The sequence below is a fragment of the Sturnus vulgaris genome, chromosome 2 (assembly GCF_052056855.1).
Source record: "Sturnus vulgaris isolate bStuVul1 chromosome 2, bStuVul1.hap1, whole genome shotgun sequence".
Taxonomy (NCBI): domain Eukaryota; kingdom Metazoa; phylum Chordata; class Aves; order Passeriformes; family Sturnidae; genus Sturnus; species Sturnus vulgaris.
The window spans coordinates 90,134,476-90,157,988 of record NC_142244.1 but is presented as its reverse complement, the minus strand read 5'-3'; the positions used below and the strand labels follow the sequence as shown (position 1 = coordinate 90,157,988).

Sequence of the window (23,513 nt, the reverse complement as noted above, 5' to 3'; positions counted from 1 at the left end):
ATAATTTCAGTAATTGCAAAAAGTTAAATATAAGCTTCACAATTATTGTGCTTATTACAGCTATCAAAAAGAAATCTAGTACAACCTCTCCATAATACTGATGCTGAATGCTTGTCTGTCTGAACGTGACCAGGAGTTTCATCTATACATGATAATGAGGCTGCAACATACCCTGTTATAAATCTCTTCACTGACAGCAGGCTGCTTTTTATTTGACCTTTTGACATCAAGAAACTCCACTAGTGGGCGAATTGTTATTCCCTGTGAAGAAAAAAAGAACACAATAATTATAAAAGTGAATTCATTCTTTTGATGGGCAGGTTTTGCACTTAGCTATGAAGTCCTTGTCAGCTCAGACTCCATTAATGCAACAGGAGGAAGAAAGGGGCACCCTAGAACTGAGAGGTCCAAGAGGGTCAACCTAATAGAACCTATCAGGAATACATCATCTATCTCATCCATAGTAGTTTTAAACTTTTCTTTTTCAGCTTTTGGATGTGTTAGAAAAACATGAATTAATAAACTGATTGCCAATAATTTCAAAATAAACATGTAAAGTCCTCTTTTTTAGTGATTACTTCCAAAATAAGTATTCAAAGATATGTAAATAGTACTCTTATTGATATCTAAGATCATGAAACTAAGGTTTTTGTAAATATGTATCCTTGCCTGACCATTCTCAGAGAAAGAACAAAAAGTTTTGGTTATCCCTGAATGATATATTGGTTTCAACAATTATTTGTGTAATAATTAAGATAATTTGTTTACATGTACACTGGCAAAGGGGAGAGGAATGAATCTCCTGTGGTGTTGAGATCAGTCCCTACCATCCCAGACACCCAGGTCACATTTCTTTTCGTAAATGAATCAAGCTTTATCTTAAAAGTAGTTAGGTTTCTTTGCCCCATTGCTCATAATGGAACACTCATCTTGAACCTTATTGTTCTCATAATTAGAAAGCTGCTTCTTAATTGCATCATGGTCACTGTGTACCACTTTGTTCTTGTGCCAACATTTGTCTTTTTAGTTTAAACAGTGTTCACTCCCTCATATAAACAGTAATTATCTCTTCTCTTCTCCGTCTTGCTAAGGCCAAGGCAGCCTGTTCTCCTTTCACACGACAGGTTTACCAGTCTCTGATCACTCCAGAACGTGCCACTATGCTCTAATGGAAATACCTGTCTCACTGTGTCCTAAGATCAGATTTGCCTTTCTTCTGTCCCTACTGCACTGCACTGTTGACTTAAAATCTACCCCATTACCAACCAGTCCCCCTGCATCTTTTTCCCTTTCTATTTTTTTCCAAATCAAAGGTTCCCATTTCACAAGAGAAATTCCTAGTAATAAAGTCCTTGCAAGAACACGTTTGCACACGTTACTGTTCAATTTCATTCTGTTCCTTTCATATTGACCCTCAGTTCTTTCTACAGGATACTTTATCTCACTGTCACCCCGAGAACACTTTTCAAAATCTGTCATCAAGAAACATCAGCAACAAAAACTCCTACATTTATGTTCCATGGTCAACTAACAAAAGTATTAACTAAACCTTGAGGAATTCCTGTAATAATATCTCCTCAGCCTATTATCTGACCAGGGCAAGTGAGAAAGTGCCCAGGGAGGCTGGGATATCTCCATCCATCAACACATTCAGAACTCAGCTCGATATGGCCCTGAGTAACACGATTTAAGGTGGCCTTTCTTTGAGCACAGGCTTGGACTAGAGACCCTCAGACATCCTTTCTAACATAAAGGACAATTTGCTTCTATTTCTATTTAAAGGAGAAACTGTCAGATCCTTCCTCATTCATTTTACAGACATCCTAATCTCAATCTAAACCTCAGTTTAATCAGTAGTAACACTAACAATCTCCTCTGTCACCCCCTTCCCAAAAATTTTACAATATTCCTGTTAAATGGGATTACTCTAAAAATAAATTGCCTTATGAAAGAACGATGCCAGGTTTTTCTTTGATAAATCAAGTTGCATCTCATAGTGCATTACATTTATCTCCATATTTTAAATTCTTTAATTAGTTTTCACAGCTGAAATCAACTAACTGACTTCCACCTTGCCCCTCTTCCCAAGCAGGAGCACAGATACTTGCTTTCCAAAGCACCTTTTTCCACGTAAAAGGCAGAGTAACAAAATTCTACGTTTTTTTCCACAGCTCTGAAATTTCATTATTAGCCACTCACAGGTCTCACACTGCTGTGGATAATGAGTAGTCTGATACGTTTGTTTGATGAGCTTGGCTTCCTCTACATTTTGCAAGTTTCAGTCTCCACAGCCAGGTGGTCACTGGAGACAAGTTCTTTGTGTCCTGGTGCTTTTTTTCGGGATGTCCAGCTGGTTGTCAGCATCATTTCCTACCACCCAGACTCCAGTTCTCCTGTCTGTGCCCTCAGTGTCATTAGCTCACTGTGCACTATATCCAAAACTGAACTCCTGAGTAAACATACAAATTTAAACATTCCAAAAAAAGGAATTAGTGCTCAAGCTGTACCCAGATTATCTTTTGTCTCTACTCCAACCTCACTAGTCTTAAATACTTAATACTACTTATATGTAAGCATAAGTACTTAATATCTGGCATACTTTTGCTACCTGCCTGTGGTATGCATAGCATTTTTTTATACTATAACTATGGCGAGTACCTTCAAGTATGTTACTTACAGTAAGTTAGAACATTTGTTTTTCTACCCGTGGATTATTTATAACCTGCTTGAGACAGAAGAAGTCCAGGAGAAGAAAGGTACTACCTGAATGAAAACGGTAAAGAATATCACCACGATAACTGCAGTGATGAACAATTTCTTCCTGGGAAACACAGCAGGAGGAAGCAGAAATACAAGTGAAAAACAAATTGCTCCTCGAAGACCTCCATAGGCAATAATAAATTGGTCCTTAAAAGTGAGAGGTATTGTCCGGAATACATTAATGATCTGAGTCAGAACAAAAACACCTGAAGGAAAAAAAACAGAAATACAGAGAGGAGGGGGAAAAAACGGGACTTAAATTACACAGAACTACCTATGATGTTAATATTTGTTTAAAAACACTTCTATTTGCTTCTTACCTTTTATTTGCTTATTCAATATATATTATTGAAGAAATGAAATATGACCCGGCAGCTTGAAATGCCATAATATTAAATTTAAAAGCCTTAGGAACATCATTTTGAACATATTTATTGAGCTAAAAACCTCAGCTGGACTTAGGACCTGAAGCAGCTAATAGATCTCCACAAGACAGCTATCTGCTAGACTACACCTCTAGAACAGCAATAATTCTCTGTGTCAGTACAGACCAAGATTTCTAATTGCTTTTTAACAGATTTTGAGGTGATTTTGAAAACTGGTTTGTCCCCTCCATCAATCTGTGCTTTAAACCCTCCAAACCCCAGTTCACTTAATTTTACTCACACAGACAGGAAGGATGCAGGACTGGGGATGGAGGGAGAAGACGCCAGTGCATGCTGGTGTACCTGGAAAAAGGTTCCAGGGATGTGGCAGATTGGAGTAAAGGTATAAAAGCAGGTGAAGGGAGCAAGCACAGGGAGCAAGAGCTGGGTGGCAATCAGGGTGTTTGGCTGCTTTTCAGCATGAAATATTGATTGTGGGGTTGCAGGTGCAATAGGAAAATAGTCCAGGTTTCTGCTCTGGAAGGAGACTTGGGAGCTGGATGTAGAGCTGCAGATTAGAGCATGACCCACCTTTACACATGCAGGGACTGAAGCATTAGAGATTAAGCCGGGGAGAGGAGCAGACTTAAGACCTACGAGCCTGCCCTGCACTTAGCTCTCTGGGTAAAAAAAAATAGAGCTAGTACTGTAAATTGAGGAGGGATCAATTTCTTACAGGAGTTTTTCTTTGCACTTCAATTACAGCATTTCCTGGTTTGATACTGTTTATGTCAATGACTGTGAAAATCCCGAAGCTAGTCAACATAAAAACAAAACAAAACAAAAAAAAACCCAACAAAACAAACAAACAAACAAAAACCAAAACAAAACAAAAAACCAAAACAAACCAAACAAAAAAACCCCAAGCATCAGAAAACCCCACAAACAAACAAACAAGACCCCCCCCCACAACCTTTTTAATTGCTGTATAACTGCTAATTCTTTTTACCAAAATTTGCCTATTTGTAAATAAATGTTTACTTAAATACATGAGTTGTGATTAAGAAGCAGACTGCCTCTCATTTTAGGTGAGCAGAATCAGGGCAAAACTGATTTCTAGATTCCATTTTAGGGAAAGGTGGAAGCTGACCCTGCAATATAGAGCATGTTACTAATACAAAAACCAGTCTACATATTGATGGGTCTCTGTCTAAGTTTTGGCATTTTCTACTTAACAAGAGATAAAACATTTCACTTGCAAAGAATACTGACCCATAGTCTGAGGCTTGCTTACCCAGTGCCCTCCAGATTAAACAGAAGAGGAGGGTGAAGCTGACAAAGGCCCAATTCCACTCGTGGTTCTTCCCAACTGTAGACACACCCATGAAGATGAAGATTAAAGTCTCACTGACACTGCTCAGCATCTTCATGAAATATTTTATTGTTGTGTAGGACTTCTGAGAAACATTTTCCTCCACGTATTTATTCATGGTCATGGCACAAGCTGTAATCCTGAAAGGCAAACATTATCCCATATTTCATTTGCTTTTTTTTTCAGCCTCTCTTATATCTACCTAATATTATTCATTTTCCATAGTTCTCTTTAAAATGCAAAGCATAGCTTATTCCATAACCAATCTCAAATTTAAAGGCATGGTGAACCTACAATTTTGGGCTTTTTTTTTTTTTCTGCAATGGGAAGTTTTTTGAGAAGACATCAGTGTATGGAGAGTTTTTTTCACATACTAAATGCACATGATCTGTGCAGGGGTCACTCCAACTCTGCTTTGAAAGGGGCAGAGATAAGGAGAGACAGGGACAGCCTGGGAAAACAGGAGTTGCTGCATCTCTTGCTGCTGAGGGACATCAGACAGGGTGGACACTGTATATCCTGGGGCAGGGCAGGACTTCCCTCCTTTCCTACCAGCAGCTATCCCACCTCAATGGCAGTGACAGTAGCCACTTCCTCTTTCCAAGCAAAGTAAGCAGCAAGGCTACAGACAATTTTTCATCCATCACCAGTTTAGGTCTGCTCTGCCTGCACACAGAACTAGAAAAACACCAGCAGAAATCACACTGGGCTACAAATGAATGAAATGGGCATGTCAGCTAATACAGGAGAGAAAAGAAAGGGCTTGCTGTAAATGCATCTACAAGTCCATTTTCTGCGTTAGCAGAGTTTGCTAACAGGAAAAGCAAAGAATGGCGTTGCTGGTTGTACATCACTTGCTCAGTATGGCTGTCCACAGTACAGGGATGGCTGAGGACCACTCAGCTACACATTTACAAGTTCAAGGGTAGTTAGCAGAGCTGGCTGGAGGATAACTTCAAGGTAGTGTCTCAGTGTAGGGAAGACAGTCTGGGCTAACTAATAATTATCAGGGAGGACAACTAAGGCAAGATACATTGTGAAACACGTCATTCCTGGTTCTACTGTCTGAGGCAACAACATCTGCTCTGATTTCCCAGTTAAAAATATTATACACATCCATATATGGGTTCTCAGTCAAACCATGCATACTAAATCTAAACAAAGAAAGTGAGATGTATTTACATTGTCTTTCTGAATACAGCCAACTTGTCTATGGTTATTTATTCCAGTTACACCAGGTTTTCATATATAATTATTTGCTAACATAGGAGATATTTCTTTACGCTGAAATCTCTACACTTGTCTCTCTCCTGAGGGAGGAGGGCAGGTTTGCTAGCATCTCTGAATCTGAAAATTTCTCTTGAAATCTCCCAAATTTTGTGGAGATTTCACTGCAGAAACTCTTCTGCTAAGCATGTCCTGCCTCTAAGCCAAGAGCCCCATCTCTGAACCACTCTGAACCAAACATCCCTGAACGTGAATGTAAAGGGAAAGGCAGATTGGGGCAGAGCTCAGGAAAACCTCACTGACATTATGAACACAGATGCCTGTGTTCTTTCCTCTAAATAAGGGATTTTTTTTTTAATTTTGCAAAGCAGGAGGAATCCCAGAAGCAGCAGTAACTTCAAAAGGACCTTCATACAGTGAACCTTCTTTGCATTTTGCAAGAGGGAGTCCATAACAACAGATCAAGTTGTAGTCACTGGCAGACTCTGAACACATTTCTTTTGATTAATTAAAGTTAGTTTTGTCCAGAAGTTTCATTCTCTTACATGGAGCCATATTTACATCTCCAAAGTGTCTGGGGAACAATACTTGTGAGGGACAAGTCTGGGAGGACGTGTGGACACTGGGAGAGGACACTCTGTTGACCTTTCCCAAGCAGCAGAGGACCTGAATGTACATCACAGTGAATAAAACCCAAGGAAGAGGATGTGACAGATGGGGCAGATAGTGGCTTACAAATACAGCAGAATAGTGCACCTAACCTGGCCTTCACCCTGCATTTTTGTCCATCTATATTTGGTGATGGAAAAGGATCTAGTCAGCACAAAATAAAATGTCCATTGATATGCAAAGATTAGCTCCAACCCTAAGCAAACTCCAATTCTAAGAAGGAGGAAAGCCTCACTAAGACTATTCCAGACCCCCATCTATATTTAGCAATGATATAATTGTCAGCCCTCTCCTCATTTTCAGCTGATTTCACCACGGTCCTGAACAGAAAGATCCTATGTGGTCCACAGGTAGCATGCTGCCTGGGAAGCTGAGCTCATTCTGGTTACACTGTGGAAGATATAATGTAGATTTCATAAGCATGCAAGATTTCTCCCTGGAACACTCAGCAGTTAAGGTAACATTTCTAGTTTGAGCACTTGGTTAGTATAACAGAGATCCTGAAATTTTTGCCAATACTGACAAACTGATGATGCTTTTCACAACTTTCCTCCCTGTTCTGATCTTACAGTTTTCCAGACTGAGGACTTACAACAGATCCCACATTATGTGCCTGAGCAAGAAAGTGGTATTAGACCTGGCACACATATGGATTTTGTCCTGACAAGAAGCAGCAATTTGGTCAGGAAATACTCTCAAGCTCAGAAGCTGTAAAACACTCCCAGGTTCCTCAGCTGGCATACAGTTCTGGTGATTAAACACAAAAGTACATGCACAAATCTTCTCAAATCTACTTAACACTTTGACCCTCCAAAAGTCTCCCACTCAGTGGCAAACCAGCTCTTCACTGCACTGACACATCTAAAAAGGTCTCAGGCTATGCCAGGGGTTGTGACAGCACTCCTGTGGCTACACTGCTTGTCTGCACAAGAGTAACAAGCCTGATGCAGCCTGGCTCCTCCAATGGCACACTCAGTGGAGCTGGCAAGTGCAGGGGCAGCAAATGCAAAAGAGCAAGAAGGCAGTGGCTGGGCTGGAAAAAAGCCATTTCTAGGCTCACAGTCATCTAGAGTCCCAAAGCAGCAGCTTAGTGCCCTGAATCATTAGGACTGTCAGGTCTGCATCAAAGGCACAATGAAACATGCTGTACTATTTATTACCTTCTTAAAATAAATAGTTTTCATGATTATAGTAATTTAGGAAAGCCCTGCAGCATGGGGAGCAGGGAATCGTGCTCTGGACATGGTTTGTTTTTGGAACCTGAGGTAATGGAGACACTCTAAATAGATGTCTGATAAGAATCTGTCACCAGATTAATTAGAATCCTTGCAAGCTGTAACTTAAAACACCTACCATGCTTAACCACTAGAATTTAAGGGGACAACACTCTTATTTTCAGTCATATTTTGCATTCATTCAATTAGTGTCAAACAATTGAGGAGTTGGTTCAATGCTGTAAGAAATAGAGCTGCATATGATTTGTTACTCTTCAGGCAGGTAATATTCCACAGTAATCACTGCTCACTTTGAATCAGGTATCTCTTAAGAGTATTTATTTACATTGGAAAAAAATATTGAAATCTCTTTAATGTGAAAATTGTCTGGGGATATAGTGTTAGAATTTATTATAAAATCAATATCTTTATGCAAGATTTTATGTACATTATTATAATAAGTTTTTCACAAACTTAAATTTTTGCTGTCACAATAATCAAAGCCAAAGCTCAGATGTGTTTTATTTAACATTTCTTATCCACATACATTAATTCTGGCTTCCAATTCTGTGACCTGAGTAGTTGCCTTGGTCAAGAAGGAGAAGGGAAAAGCACTTCATTGCAATTAACCTGCAACATTCTGTACTTCTGAAGAATAAAAGTCACACTGTATAAACAGTACGTTTCTGCCAGGACTGCAATAAACTAGGCCACTGGGCTCAATCCTCAAGTTTCCTTGACCTATTAAATTTACAGTAGTTTCAATGTTTGCTCCTTTCAGCCTGCTAATTCATTGTTGCAAGAAAAAAAAAAAAAGAAATCTATATTAGAAGTTCAGCTGCTTCACAGACTTTATGAGAAATTAGTAAACAGAAAACGCAACATTATAATTAGAAATGGAAGCAAGCAAATAAAGTTCAGATTCACATCTGTATATTTAAAATCTGTGATCCTCATTCATGCCCAACTGTAGTTACTGTAGGAACTCTCTCCTCTCCTTCTGAAGAGGATTTTCTCACTGCAGCTCACAGGGACATGGTTCAGTCCCTTCACTGTTTCAGCCAAGTAACGTGCTGCAGGGGTTATACACGGACATTTCAAAAATCGTTTGTCCTTAGAATGAGTACACAAACTTATCAGAAGAGCGACAAGTGCCTTCCATTCCCTTCTATTCCTCTGCCAGTGAATTCTTACTTGCCCAGGAATGAAGCAATCTGTGTAAGTAAGTATCTTATTTATTTGGTAACACTGTACGTTGCTGCTCATATCCTTCCCCTAAAGTATGGTACAGCATGTAACCACAAGGTCTCACTGAGTGTCTGTAGAAACCTGGTTATGAAAGAAGTGGGAATCAGTAGTTTATCAGGCTCGTGTGGATATGGGTGAAAATGGGGAGACCAGGCAATTATTCCTCATAGGCTGGACTGTAAATGGCCACAGAAGCAAATAATAAATAAACGATCTCTGGGTTGTAAGGGACATTCCAAGGTCATTTGCTCCAACTACCTGCTCAAAGGAGGGCTGACTTTTAAATCAGACTCAAGCAATCCTTACATGAGTCAGTTGCTGCAGAAAACAACAGGGAACTCAACCCTGCTGTGTGTTTTTGCACTGTGACACAGAGCAAATTACTTTCTGTAGTTCAAAGGACAAAGAAATGTGACAAGAACAGGGTAGATTTACTCCGAGGGGATGCAGAGTTTGCAGGAGCTCCGAGGCTGTCAGCAGCACTGCTGAGGGGACAGGGTTTATGGCTTATAGCAGCTGAGACCCTACATGGCAGCAGAGAGCCCTTCCACATCAGCCAGGATGTTACTGCTGTACACAGTTCTGTCAGCTATTATAAAATATGCTTAGAGATTAAAACAGACAGAACTTTTTAAAGATAACTCGTTTGCTATCGTGCTGTTTGAGGGCAAAAATATTTTAGTTTCCTCTTCTGTTCTGCGCCCATTGAGGGGCCACTGCACAAACGAAAATGAGTAGGTTGTTAGTGCTGTGGGAAGCACTGGTGTGCTGGTGGCAGGCACTGGCATGTGGTGGGTCCACTGGCCCACCAGCACACCCACCATTGTGTCCTGGATGCAGCAGGTCCAAATCAGTATTTTCAAAAACACTGACAGAATTTTTTCCATGTACAGTTTAGCCACACGTTTTTGGTTTAGAAACCCTTTAAGTATTTGATCATAGGATGTCAAGGACATTTGGCTTAAGAGGTGGAGGAAACTAGAAACCACACAAACGCTATGAATAGAAGCTATGAAAAGAGATGGCACATTTATGAACTCGGTCAAAGTGGATGCATATGCTGCTTTATTTAGGCTCATATCAGAGAAAGAAGCCCATGCAATCTTTAGCTCTTTACTTACATTAAAGTTCCAACCCCTGCTGTTTCATGGCATATTCCTATTTTTATACTACAGAAATCACCACCCATAAGTTTCCTTGTAAATTGCTTCCCAGCCCCAGAAAATCTTATACTGGCATAACTATGATATTAAACCTATCTTCATTTGCCTGAAAGATAATAATCAGGTGAGGTATTATCGAGTATTAGTGACACTCAGCAGTAACATCTGAGCTTACACAAAAAGCTCTGCTCCTCATGCCTGAATGACTCATATTTGCCACTAGAACAATAAAAAGTCATTAAAGAAAGTTGACTTTAAAAATATTGTTTGGAACCAGAGCAAAACATTTAATTATATCAAATGTCACAAAGGCTCTTTTTAATGTTGAAGTTGTTACAATATAAACAGAGTGAAGAGAGAGGCTGTGCTCTTTTTTTTACTGAAGACAAGGAGTGGAAAACCAGAAGTGAAAATATTTCTATCTGTTGGAAGTGGGAAGAAAAATATTATTTTATACATAATGATGTATATAGAGAACATTGTAACACACAGGCACACGTGTCAAGATACTAAACTATAGGATTATATTACCATTGGACTGCAAATTTTATATTCACTCAATCCTTATTGTGCCTTAAGCAGAAGTTTGCCTTAATGATATATACATTGCCTTCATTGAATGGTACTTACTTTCTGCTCACATGACTAACTGTTAAACACAGTTTCACAATATATTGGCATCAAAAGTGAAGGCAGCTGATGAAGTTCCCTGCTGCCACTGCCACTCCCTCCCTGCCACCATTGCCCCTACATCACTCTGGACCACTCCTTAGCCATGCCCTTATGGCTAGTTGAAGGGTCACATTAGGACACAGGTCACCAAAGTGACCTGGGTTTAAAATAAGCCACTGAAAATACAAGTGAATATTTTTAACTTGGAACATTTCAAAGATATGGCTTATGATGTGATGCCATGAGCAGTTTTAGTGACACAGCTGGTGTGGTGGCAAGCTGAGAGAATGGGGTGGAAGCGGGAGGGAAGAGGCCGGAAATCCTCAAGCCAGCAACTCTGCCATGCACTGTGGAACAATGCCACATGGGCAAGGTTTGCAAAATCTGATCCTCTCTCCAATTTCCTTTGGCATTCTTACTTGGATGCTATGATTACTGAAGTTTGGAGTACTTACGCCATGATGCCCGAGAGATGAAACATTTCAGCTGTTATGTATGACAAGTAACTGTACAGGAAGACAAAGAGTGGCTCAATCACTCGGATTTTATGGGTGAAACGGGTGGTAAAGGCTGCTACAAATCCCAAAAGGATTCCAATCAATACTCCACCGATCCCCACTATAAAGAAGTTAGCAATCCCAGCGAATATGTCAATAACCTTAATTGTGCGCATCTGGCAGAAAGACTTGAACAAATTGTACAGGACCTATGAGGAAAAAGAAAGCACATTATCTTTTTGAACTATTCTTAATTTCCCTTCATGTCATTATGTTCCTTAGCTTAAATGCTGAACTTTGAATGTCTCTATCTACCTTGAATTTGCTTTTTAGATATGCTGTTTTTTATGTCTGGCATATTAATTTTCATCCATATATACCAGGGAGATACACCAAGACAGATAAATATAATTACTCCCATTTTTGCAAATGGGACAGATTTCTTAACCCATGCTGTTCTGGTGGCCAGGAGCATAAATCTATGTAATTCTTCTTTAAAACCATTTATCTACAGAGCTCCTAATTTCTCCACAAATGTCCATTCCAGATTTTCCCCAGACTAAAAGACATAAAACAGAAGGGAAAAAAAAAAAAAAAAAACAACAGTTTCATAACCACTGAAAAATCAGTTTTTTTCAAATTTGTTTGATCTACATGACACTGAGAGGTAGAGTACTGAACTAGACCACAAATTAATTGAAATTGCTGGGGTAGGAAGAGATGTAAAGGCAGCTGGGGATGGACAGTGACCTCCTCAAGCAATAAAAGAAACATGGTATTCATTAAGCCGGTGCTCTTTCTCAAAATTACTGACCATTAGGAATCCAGTGATTTAAAGACTGTTAAAAATATTGAGTATTTCTAGATATTTGGATTTCATTGCCATTAAAAAACTGTTGCCATATGTTTGCCCAATTTAATTTTCAAAGCATTTATTAACCATCCTCCAAAACAAACTAGGTCAATGGGATTATTGCATTTTCTTAGCCAGAGACCCTTTTTGTTTTATACAGGAAACAGAACAATCTAAAGTCCACATTTCTCTAATATCCAGCATTTTAGTTTCTCCCAAACAGAAACTAATATAATCATTTATTCTTAAAGAAACTTTAAAGGGTTTCCCCATCTGCAGATCCACTTGGGAGATGTAACCATTCCCTGATGTTGCATGTATGCTCCTAGCCCTGCAGTACCAGGGTGACCACACTGTCCCCTTGTACAAAGCTAACTCTGGTCACAGGCACCTATTCCTATCACAGTGGGTTCACTGTGAGTGAGCCAGTGAAGGTCTTGGACAGCTTGCAGGAGTTAAATCTCTGCTTTCTCTCTGGGCTTGTTAGCACAACAGGTTTCTCTATCACGAATGCGATTTGAGAGAACAATGTTTTATCAGTACTTGCATTGTGCCAACAAAGTAGGTGTTTGAGTGGTGGCAGTGGAAGGATTTCTCACGTTTGCAGTCTTGTTCTCTCTCACAGGACAGAATATGAGCTGTTCAGCCCTTATTAGTCAAAACTGGGTAAGCCTTACAGAACTAAAAGTTTAATGCAAAGACATGGCTTATTATGGGTCCTTTGGGCTAAGAGAAAGGAAAAAACTGAAAGTGAAAAAAGAAAATATGTTCCAGAGCAAGCATGGAAATAGAAGGTCAAATCAAACCTAGAATGGTCACCAGTAATTTTCATTACAAAGCAGCAAATACAATAAGAGCAGGATCATTAGCTATTTATTTGGTAACAATGAAGCTCTCAGGATGAGTCCACTTGAGAGAAGTGTCCTTTTTCATCTGCACAAACTCCTTGCTGCTCTGAGGCAGACTCCCAGCCTTTTTTCCCCATTCCTTGTTGCCATTTACTGTGAAGAACAGGAAAGAAATATCATAGGCTCCAAAGTTTTTCCACCTGTTTTGATTTGTGGACCTTATGGATTTGCATGGAGAGAAGTAGACCAGAATGAAACCTACTGACAGTAGGAGTGCCTTTGTTGGTCACTTTACAAGGACCTCTCATTCCACAGACTCCCAGGACTCCATTAATCACAGACTGAAAAATACTGTTGACTTGTGTTGTGTGCAAAGAGTTTTCCTGAGTCACTTGTTGAAATTTGGGACAATCCCAGAGTTGTGTTTTTCTCTAAGAAACCGACAGAATTTGACCTGGCAGAATACTCTCTTGGTACACATTAGGGAAGCTGATTATTTTACTTAATTTGAGTTCTAAATAGTATTTTTTATATTTTAAAAAGTAATTATATAAATATATACGAGGCTAGTCTCTTAACTAAGAGAACTGCAAGGTTCTTTGAATGAAGCAGATAATTTTGATCTATCCAAGCCTTTCCATAACGTTCCTTTCACTTCATCTTCACAGAAAATATTCACTCTGCAAATAGAATGGAGCCTACTGCTCCACATGGAGACATCCTCATAAATCTCAAGTCGAATGCCATAAATTATTTGTAAGAAGAAGACCAATTTTCTCCTTTGTACCTCAGCCATGGTTAAAGCAGGAGCTACAACTATGGAATGTGGATTTTAACCTCATTCCTATTGTCTTTTATTTACAGTGTTGCAAATGAGATCAAAATCAGGTTTGCTTCCCTTTTACTCTACAGCAGTTCAGTTTTACTGAGCTTTCTCTAAACTTCCAGGTGCATCAAACACCAACTCTAGTCACATATTTAATGCATTTGGTGTGAGAACGAGGATTTTTTGAAGTTCTAGATTTTCATTTACTCAGTAACTTTCAGTTGAACTCACTGAAGGTCACACCGAGCAATATTATTCACTGATCACTTTTTAATCTTGTCTCAGAGTATCTCTGAAACACTAATTGCTTATTTTCATCAGCTCAGTTTTTAAGTTTTTAATTCTAAAATTACTTTAAAGCACTCTAAAATAATGTTGTCAGCAGATGCAGAGTACAAAGTACTGCTGTAATGTTTTCTATCACAGGAATAATATTGTTCTAATGACACTGGCTCCTTTTTTCTGATTTTAAGCCCAGAATTGGAGTTTGAATTGCTAACACTCAGCTGTGATCCTATCATTTATTATCACCTTGCTCATTATGGACTCAGTTTTTTGGTAAAGCACCAACTTTGATCAAGAATCCAATTGTCAAACATTGTCCTCTCCCAAATTCAAGTTCCAAAATTCCACCAGTGGGGGAAAAAGAACACGCAAATGCACAGACATATTGCAAAAAGTATTAGGCATGGAAGACCACTTGAAAAATGGAGCAGAATTGATACTCCCGAGAAAACACACCTCTCTTTGTATACAAAATGAAGGTGTGGGAGCATGTTCTCTGGAAAGAAAAGCACAGATGACACTGCTATTCTATTAAAAGCACATTTAATAAAGCCACTCTGTTTTGCAATGCTTATCTGTGTAGCTGGTTATATGATATTGCAGTGGCCATAGGAATTAGGCAGCTTCCATGGATGGCCAACCCGCATTCAACTCCTTTCCTACTTCATCCCCACATCCCACTGCGGGCCCCTGCCAGGGCACGTGGGACTCCAGGGCTCCAGAAGACAAAAGCTGAAAGGTTCTGAGCTCTGCTAGTTGCTGATCCTGTCAGCTCCCTGTAAAACAGGGGCAAGGGAAGGGAGAGAACAAAACATCACCTCCTCCAAGCACAGGGCTGAGTGGCCCAGCAAGGGCTGCTCCAGCAGCATCTGCTGTGGGCAGGGAAGGCAAGGTCCTCTAAGGGCAACCCCAGGAATCCGTGACGGCCTGGGTAACCTTTTAGGTATAATCACATGATTGCAGGGGTGCAAAAACATAACAAGGAACCATTAGCAGACCAATTCTGTGTACATGGAAACAACTTGATCTCTATCCAAGTGCTACCTTTAAGCGATAGGAAGTAAGTCCAAAGGTACTCTACATTCCTTTTCACTCCTTCATAAATATATGTAAGGCCAGCTCATTACTGGACAGTCCCTACAGACTCCTCAGATTATCTTAGAGCATCTGGGGAGGCAGGCCATAAGGAAACCTCCAGAGAAGGCAATAATGATGCCTACAGGAAAGATACACATTAAATTGCCATGCCAGCCCCCATAAAAAATGGTAGTTTAGAAAAATTTGCCTTTGGGAAGTAGAATGAATATGAATATGAATATGCCAGTGATCGGGATGCAGAGTTTTCCTAGCAAATCATGCTGTATTAACTGCTGCCCCAGTGGCTGAATTTGTCATTGAAATAAGTGATTTTGGTTGGAAAAATCCACCAGAAAACAAGTTTTAAATAACCAGATCCTTTTCCCCCAGAAAAAAATAATTGTTATGAATAGACATCCATAGCACAAGTGGACATTAGAGTGACTAGAGACAGACCCAGCCACGGCTGAACTGAACTGCTAAGCCTTTTGAAATTCAGTATGTACACCTATTTATTTACAGGACTGGCTTAAAGTACCAGTTTAGCATTGGCAGCTAACTGTAAGCTAATGACAAAATCTAGGCTTTCAGGCAAGCCTGTAAGAGGAGATGTGATTCAGCTGACTGGATAGCAACAGATTCAGGTAAAGCATGCAGTGTAAGTGAAAAAATAATATAGTATTCCCACAGACACACAAGAATTTATCAATACCAAAGCTCAGAATAAATTATGATATATACATCTGTTAAGCAGGAAGGGAAAGTCCATGAAAAGGGAAAAACAGAAAAGGCAAAGTCCAAGAAAAGGGGAAAACAGGACAATTTTGCACAGAATGGGACTGGAATATGAAGCCAGGGACAGAGATGGGAAAGTGCAGACCAAATTAATGGGTTTTTCTGATCTTTCCAACATATGAAAAACTGTACTTCTAAGTCTCACAAAACAGAAAACATGCTAGGACATAGTTGGCATGGGCAGGACTTCAAGGCATGGATAATCAGCACTAACACCCCAGACAGTGTCATCAGGTACAAATGAGGGACACTGGGGGGATAATGGAATTTTCAGATTGCTGTCGTCAGGTCAGCACAACAACCCCAGTTCAGCTAGTTAATGATTAGAAATTACTACCTCCAGGTGGCTGTCTTATCTCACCTGTAGCCTGGGATACATGTATTGGTGATTTCAGGGCAGTTCCAAGTGGATGGGTATATGCAAAAAGTTAACCTCAGCAAGGTCCTGTGACATCTCCACGATTTGCCATTCTCCCCATTAACACACTGCAACACCCCACACTGGCCCTTTCCCTTTCCTGTCCAACAACATTTCTGCAGGTGAGGAAAACCTACAGTTTCAGATTACAGAAGTAATAGAATTACAAAGATACAGGAGTTAGAGTGATCAGTAGTAAAATTCCTACAGTAAATATGCTACCATTACTCTCATGAAGTAAGACTACTGTGGTTTCTAAATCTAAAGTTTAAAGAATTAGATAGACAAACTAGCACTCTTTGACTTCCATCTAGTAGCAAACTGTAACAACCAGATACAAAGCAATACAATGGAGTGGCATGTAAACAATCATACATCAGTTTTATCAATTAATCATTTATCAAGTAACTTACCACAGTTATAGCATCATTCAGCAAAGACTCTCCAAACACCAGGATATAAAGCTGCTCATTGACATGGATATTTTCAAAGACAGCTAGCACCGCCACAGGATCCACAGCTGAAATGAGGCTGCCAAAGAGCAAATTCTGCAGCAAAGTGATATCAGTCAAACCAAATGCACTGATCTGGCAAATTCCATACAGGGAAATTCCAATGCCGATGGCATTCCAGAGTGTGCCCACCACAGCATACCAGAATATGGTACCAAAGTTCTCAAAGAACAGGCGAGTTGGCATAAAGTATCCAGCGTCGAGTACAATAGGTGGTAACAGATACAAGAAAAACACATCACTGTTCATTACAGGGGGGGACTTCTCCTCTGCTCCAAAAATAATCCCACCAAGAAGCAATCCAACCAGAATAAGGAGACAGCTTTCAGGCACTATTGAGGGCAATTTGTGGTAGAGATGAAAGCCTTCAAAGGAAATTCAAACACAAGAAAGGGAAACAGTTATTTTTAAAGAATCCATAAGATTATTCTGGATTCTGTTATTGTCATTTCTATACTAAACAAACAGCGATTGCAAGGCAATTTCATTTTCATTGCAAAGACTGAACTGGACATCCACAATGGGTCAGGGCAAATATGTTGGTTAGCATAGTTAATTGCATTGATTTGGTGGAGAGACAAATTAATAGCTAGACATTCCACTTAACAGCTAGGCTGGATGGAACAATTGTGTGCAAGTGTTCTCTCTGTGAAACTGTGGGTTTTGTTTTTTTTAATGTGGAATCCTCCAGAAACACAATCCAAACACTTCTCTAGGGTAAATTACATTTAGATACATCATACCAACCACTGCTTCCTCTCTGGAAAGCTTCACAAAGGAGTTTAAAGAGTACTTTAATTTCATTTTTACTTTTAGAGTCTCAAAGCTAGTGAGGGGAACTAGCACATGTAACCTCCACCCAGTCACCCATGATCACTTCCCCTCCTACTGGGAGGAAGCATTTACAGATACAGTTATTATTATTTTTAGTGGAGCCTCCAAATTAATTTTATTTAATTTATTTCAAATTAATTTCAAAACATTAATTTCATGTTTTTCCATAAAGTGACAATAAGTTGTAGCCTGTATTAATATGTCCATTCTTCTGTATCATATGAATTGTAGTAGAGTCAGTACTCTCTCATAAAAATCTGTGCAAAGTACTGAAGACATTAATTTTAAAAGATTCTGAATGAGGACTTAGTGGTTGAATGTTACTCAGCCTTCTAAAACTCTCAAAGCCATGCAGTTTTGATGTAAAGATTCCAATTATATAGAAGTTGGCTGCTGTAAGGATAATTCTGGTCATGAATAGGAAAAGTTTTGAAGGAACTTACTCTGGCCAATCTAATGGAATGATCAACCTTATGCACCAAGGTCACATTCCAGGTCCCAGTGATGCCAATCTTGTCCAGACTCCTCCTTATCTATATTTGGCCCACATAATTATATAGAAATTGATCCACACCCACAAGATCCCACAATCCCTGCCTAACTAAAAAGCATTTAAATTATTTTAAATGAGAGTTGCACGGAAACACTGGGTGTGGTAATAACGGCATCTATTTCAGTAAAACTATTTCAGTAAAAATCACACCTGTAGTCGAAACAGTTAAATTACTGCAATCTTGGTATACTTTGCATCCAGTTTCCCAGTTTCAGGGTTATGTATCTTGTAACATCAATTTTGTTATTTCTCCTTTCACCATAGATTTTTTTCCCCAGTTAAAAGAAAGCCTGAACTTATAACTAGGAAAAACAAATGGTTAAGAAGGAGCAAGAGGAAAGTTGTTTTAATCTATGGACTTTTTACTTGTATATTCTGTAACTATTAAAGGTATTTTTAAAAGCAAAAAAGCTCAGAGTGCATTTTTTTCCTTTTTGAATGAACACAGACTGCTTTAAATAATTAGAAACACAGCCTATGTGATTCATTAGAAGGACTTCCAAACTCATTGCCATTCTTCAAAACCAGAATCACCAATGTCCTATGTTGGCAGAACAGGTAATGACCCTGGAAAAATCAAGAATTTGCAGTTGGAGACTTGCCTCTTCACCTTTCAGCCGCCTCCATATAAACATTTTATGATTCATCTTAGTTTCTGCAGTGTCAGAAATACAATTCCAATATAATGGTCAGAAAGTTTCCCCCGAGTAAATAGGTTTTGCCAAAAGCTTTTTCAAAAGTAAATTTTCAATAATTTCCTCACTCAAAATTAAAGAGAAGGGAAATTTTGTAAATGCAGCTTTTGGCAAAAACAAAAAATCTCAAGCTGTTGTAATACAATGGCAATGAAATGTTTACTGTGAATAAAAAAATTAAGATCTTTTCTTCTTTACAAATCACTCTGGAAAGTCCATAGTCTCTCAGAGATTTGGGATTCCACCTCATTCTTAAAGGCAATGGAAAGACTCCCACAAAGTTAAATATGCTTTTTATTCATGTAAACAGCATCAAAACTTCTGGAAGATTTCCTGACTACATGAAAAGTATTCGAGGGTGATTAGGGAGTGGCTATGGCTCCTGATTTGAAGGAGCAGAGCTAGGATTTAGAATCCATTGCATGTCAAGTCAGTAGCAGATGCTCTGCCCAATAAGGGACATCTTCCCTGCTCTGATGGATTCAAAGCCACAGGGTCAGGATCACCCTGGGAGTAGACCCTCTGAAGTACAGGAATGTTCAGACTTTCATGATGAATGCAAGACTACAGCTACTTTCTTCTCCTCTGACCCTGTCCTTGGGCTTCAGGTTATGCAGTGACTCAGCTTCAACAGCATGGAAGATGTTTACTGAGTAAGCATCCTCCATATATCATAGCAAAAACGGCAGCAGGACACTTATCTAAAGTCAAGTTCAGTATGTTTCAAGATAAAAATCCTTAGAATCCCAGTTTCCTTCTTTTATGGGGGGAGTGAATTCCAGTGCTTTCTGATGCTGGAAATGCCACTGAGATGAGCACCTCTGAACAGCTTAAACCTTCTTGCAGGAGAGCAGGACTGGAAGGGTATCGACTCACTTGCCAGAAGAAACACTTCTCATTGTGCATTTGTGATTAAACATAGAAATTATGGGAATCTGGATCGGTAACACAATATTTTGTAGGTTTAGTAGCATAAAAATTAAGCAAAACTGAGGATTATGTAGATTACTCTCACTGCTTAGAGACTCCAGGATATTCAGGTGCAATGGCCCCATCTAATATACTTATGGAGTCCATCAGCATGTGAGTAACACACTTCTAGTATCAACACACAAAATAAGAAACAAGTAGAGGTAGTAATAAAATAATTCCATTCAAGGCAATTTATTAGATTTCAAATTGTGCTCACTTACTGGAATAAAAAGCACTATGTTTCTAACGTCCTTGTGAAAACGCACCTTGTCAAAATGTTCAAGTTCTGCTTGACAGCCTCAGGCTTTCCTTTCTTATGCTGCCTTTCTTGCTCCCTCTAAACCAAACTTACAGTGACATGATCACAGGCAGGATCAGACAAACTTTTCAGGTAAATTTCCTACAAAAATTAGCAAATCTTGGAACACTTCAGCCCTGGCGACACTGCACTCCCGTGAAAACATATTTGTTAAAAGATTCATAATCAGTGCTGCAGTTGAGTATTCTTTGGGACCTTTCACAGACTGAGAGAGCTGTTATTACACAGGACCCAATCTTCTGAGCTCCTCACAGCTGAGAAGACCTTAGGGATCTGTTCATAAAGGTTTGATATTCGGCAGTGCCAAGTGTAAGCATTCAGTGCCTAGCCCCAGAAAGGAATTTGTGATGCCAGATTAAGCACCGAAGTTTCCTGGGTAGTGCGGGAGTCTCGAGGTGGATTTCACACTGCCTGGCATGTCAGGGGCAAGATGCCTGTGCTGCCCAGCAGGAAATGATGAGGAGAAGAATGCATCAGAGAGCCTCATCTCTCAGAGGGCCCCTTTTAGGGCCACAGGCAGTGAGATGGGCTGGGAAACCCATCTCCATCCTTTTGAATCGAGACACGTGGCTCACTCCTGGTAACCAGCAGGACTTGGCAGAGCATCATTTAGGTATCTTGGTGGTCCAAAACTGCCTATCTGGGCTACTTTCAATAGAAAAGAAGGCATAAACCAGTGAAAATCTGATGTGGAATGTGACTTAGGAGCGATGGGAGCCTGACCTGGGAAGGTTTACCTGATGCACTCACTGGATAAGGACGCACAGACAGAGCTCCAGGAGCAAGAACTGGATGTTCCTAATTCCAGTCCTGGAGTCAGGGCGCCTGCAGATAGGTGTGGTGAAGCTGAGCACTGCCACACCTAGGGCCACTCCTGGATCTGGCCCTCATTGCTCTGCACACATGCACTGAAAACAGCATGCCCTAGATTAGCCACACTTGCTTGCATCAGGTGTAACTGAAAGGATTTTAAAATTATATGTGTTTTTCTTCACTTATGCTGTTTGCTTGCTTACTTACTAGAATCAGACTGGAAAATTAAAGCAGTCAGACAATTTTTTTTTTTTAAACTTTCTAGATACCTGTGCACTAGCAAAATACCATGAGAGACTGTACAGTTTTACAGAAATTATATCTTATTGTGTCTATGTGTATTTACATGTTTCAAATGACTTCCCTTTTAATAAAAACCTTTCATAAAACAGAAACTCTTTCAATAGTTTTAGCTTATTCAAGAGTTTTTGCTTTATCTAAACTCACAAGCCAGCTCCTTTTCACTACTCAACAGGCTAAATTCTCTACCAAACTCCCTATTTCCTGATTATTACAGTTCACTATATATTTGAGAGTATCATATTTGAACTTAGTCCTGATTCTGCAAACACCTAAATGCATACTTAAGACAAAGCATACACATTTAATGCATTAAGACACATGTATCAGGATGCATGCCTGCTTAATGGCTGCAACACAGCATTTCTGCAGGAAATAATGATAGCAGACCAAGTTACTTGGGTCAAGGATCAGGCCCCCAGCTACGATGTTAGACATGGCAGGAGGTGAGTACAAAGTTTTGTTTTTTCACAATCTTAATTACCTGACCAATAACCAAATTGTGACACTGTCTATTTAAATGTCACAAGCAAAGATTAAAAGTTTTAACTTTGATAAAAATGTTTTATCAGAATGAGCATGATGATATTTTTTATGATAATCTGTGCTGCAAAGTCAAAGTTCCAAATGAAAAAACTACAGTGTGGGTAAAATTACTTATTTTGTTCCCAGAGCTTTATTCCTTACATTATCTTCTAGGTAAGAAGATACAAAGTTCATAATTCATAGAGATTTACTGGATCTTAAATAGCTATCCAGCAGATCATTACCTGACATTCTTTAGATTATTATGCTGTACTCATTTCTCTGTTTGGGACATAGAAGCTAACTGAAAACATGACACATAAGCTGCACAAAGATCAGTGAAACTATGCAATGCAAATGTTTTCCACATGAGGGAAGAGGTGGCCTTCCTTACTCTTAGAGTGCTGTCTTTTCTATTTTTCTCTAAATGAATGGTGGAAAAGCAGAGTAAAGAGGAGGCATACTCTACCCTCATCAATATTTGCTTTTCATCGATCCGCTGTTCTGCTTAGAGACTGTCATTATACCCGGCGTTATTTTAAGAAAAAAGAAGACAGTGCTCAAATGACAGCAGAGCGATCAAGAAAAAGTCAGTCATGCTCCGGGTGAACTCCGGGTTTCCTGGTCCTCTTAGCCCAGGATTTACCCGTCTCTGTTCTCCTCCGCACCCTTCCGAGCTGAGAGGACCCCGAGTTCTTCCAGCCAAATCCCGCCCGGGCATCCCGCTCCGCGGAGGAGCATCAGCCCCGTCCGTCCGCGCCGCGCCGGGCACGGACCGCCCGGTCCGCGGGAGCGGCGGGGAGGGAGGGTGGTCCCACGGCCCGGCCAGGTACCGGCGGGGAGGGAGGGTCGCCCCATGGCCCCGCTCACCGATCTTGGCCAGGGAGGCCAGCAGGATCCAGAGCGTGATCTCGAAGGGGATTTGCACGTGGGGGTAGTCCAGGGTGAAGACGTGGAGCCGCGTCTCCTCGAAAGCGGTGCCGCTGGGGCTCGGAGGGGTGCCGGTGCCCATCGCCGCGGCGCCGGGCAGCTGCCCTTCCGAGGTGGCCCGCGCCTCCGCCGCGCCGGCCGCCAGCGCCGCCAGCACGGGCAGCAGCGCGGGCAGCGCCGGCGGCAGGGGCGCGGCGGGGCGCGGGGGGCGGCCGCGGCTGCCCATGGCGTCCCCGCTGCGCTGCCCTACAGCCCCGCTGCCCCGGCCGCCGCCACCATCCCCGCGCCGCGGGCACCTGCCGCCGCCGCGGCCCGCGGGCCCCGCCTCCTCCCCGGTGACTGACTGGGCGAGTCCCGGCCGGCGCCGCCGGCTGCCCGCTCCGCTCCGCTCCGCTCCCCCCGAGCCGCCCCCGGGGCCGCCCCCGCGGGGCCAAGCCGCGGGCCGGCCCCGCCGCAGCCGCCCCCGCCGCCCCCGGGGCCGGGGAGGGACCCTGCTCCGGTGTGCTCCGGGGGCCAGCCCCCCCCGGCGCTGCGGCTGAGTGGGCGCTCGGGCACCCCGGCACCAGCTCCGGCCCCCCGGCACCTGCGGGGATGAACGGGGCTGCACAGCTGGAGGCAGAGCCGGGGGTGTGCCTTTAACTGCAGATTACTCTAAGAGAGATATGTGTGCAGTCACAGTCATATAAATACATACGTATATATTTATACAAACTAACCGAAAGTGTTAGCACACGCTGTACCGACGCGCATGTGGATACATATCTAGTCTCT

General features: G+C 41.0%; 1 protein-coding gene across 1 annotated transcript in view; it reads right to left on the bottom strand.

Annotated features, from left to right (window-relative positions):
• Positions 1-22,968, bottom strand: part of SLC9A2 (solute carrier family 9 member A2) — a 33,902-nt gene extending 10,934 nt beyond the window's left edge. The window contains exons 1-6 of the mRNA XM_014891837.2: positions 22,683-22,968; positions 16,703-17,166; positions 11,146-11,396; positions 4,420-4,637; positions 2,764-2,966; positions 172-261 (exon numbers count right to left, since the gene is read on the bottom strand). Of these exons, the coding sequence (XP_014747323.1) occupies positions 172-261; positions 2,764-2,966; positions 4,420-4,637; positions 11,146-11,396; positions 16,703-17,166; positions 22,683-22,968 (1,512 nt within the window). The remainder of the gene's footprint in view (positions 1-171; positions 262-2,763; positions 2,967-4,419; positions 4,638-11,145; positions 11,397-16,702; positions 17,167-22,682) is intronic.
• Between the last annotated feature and the right edge of the window lie 545 nt (positions 22,969-23,513).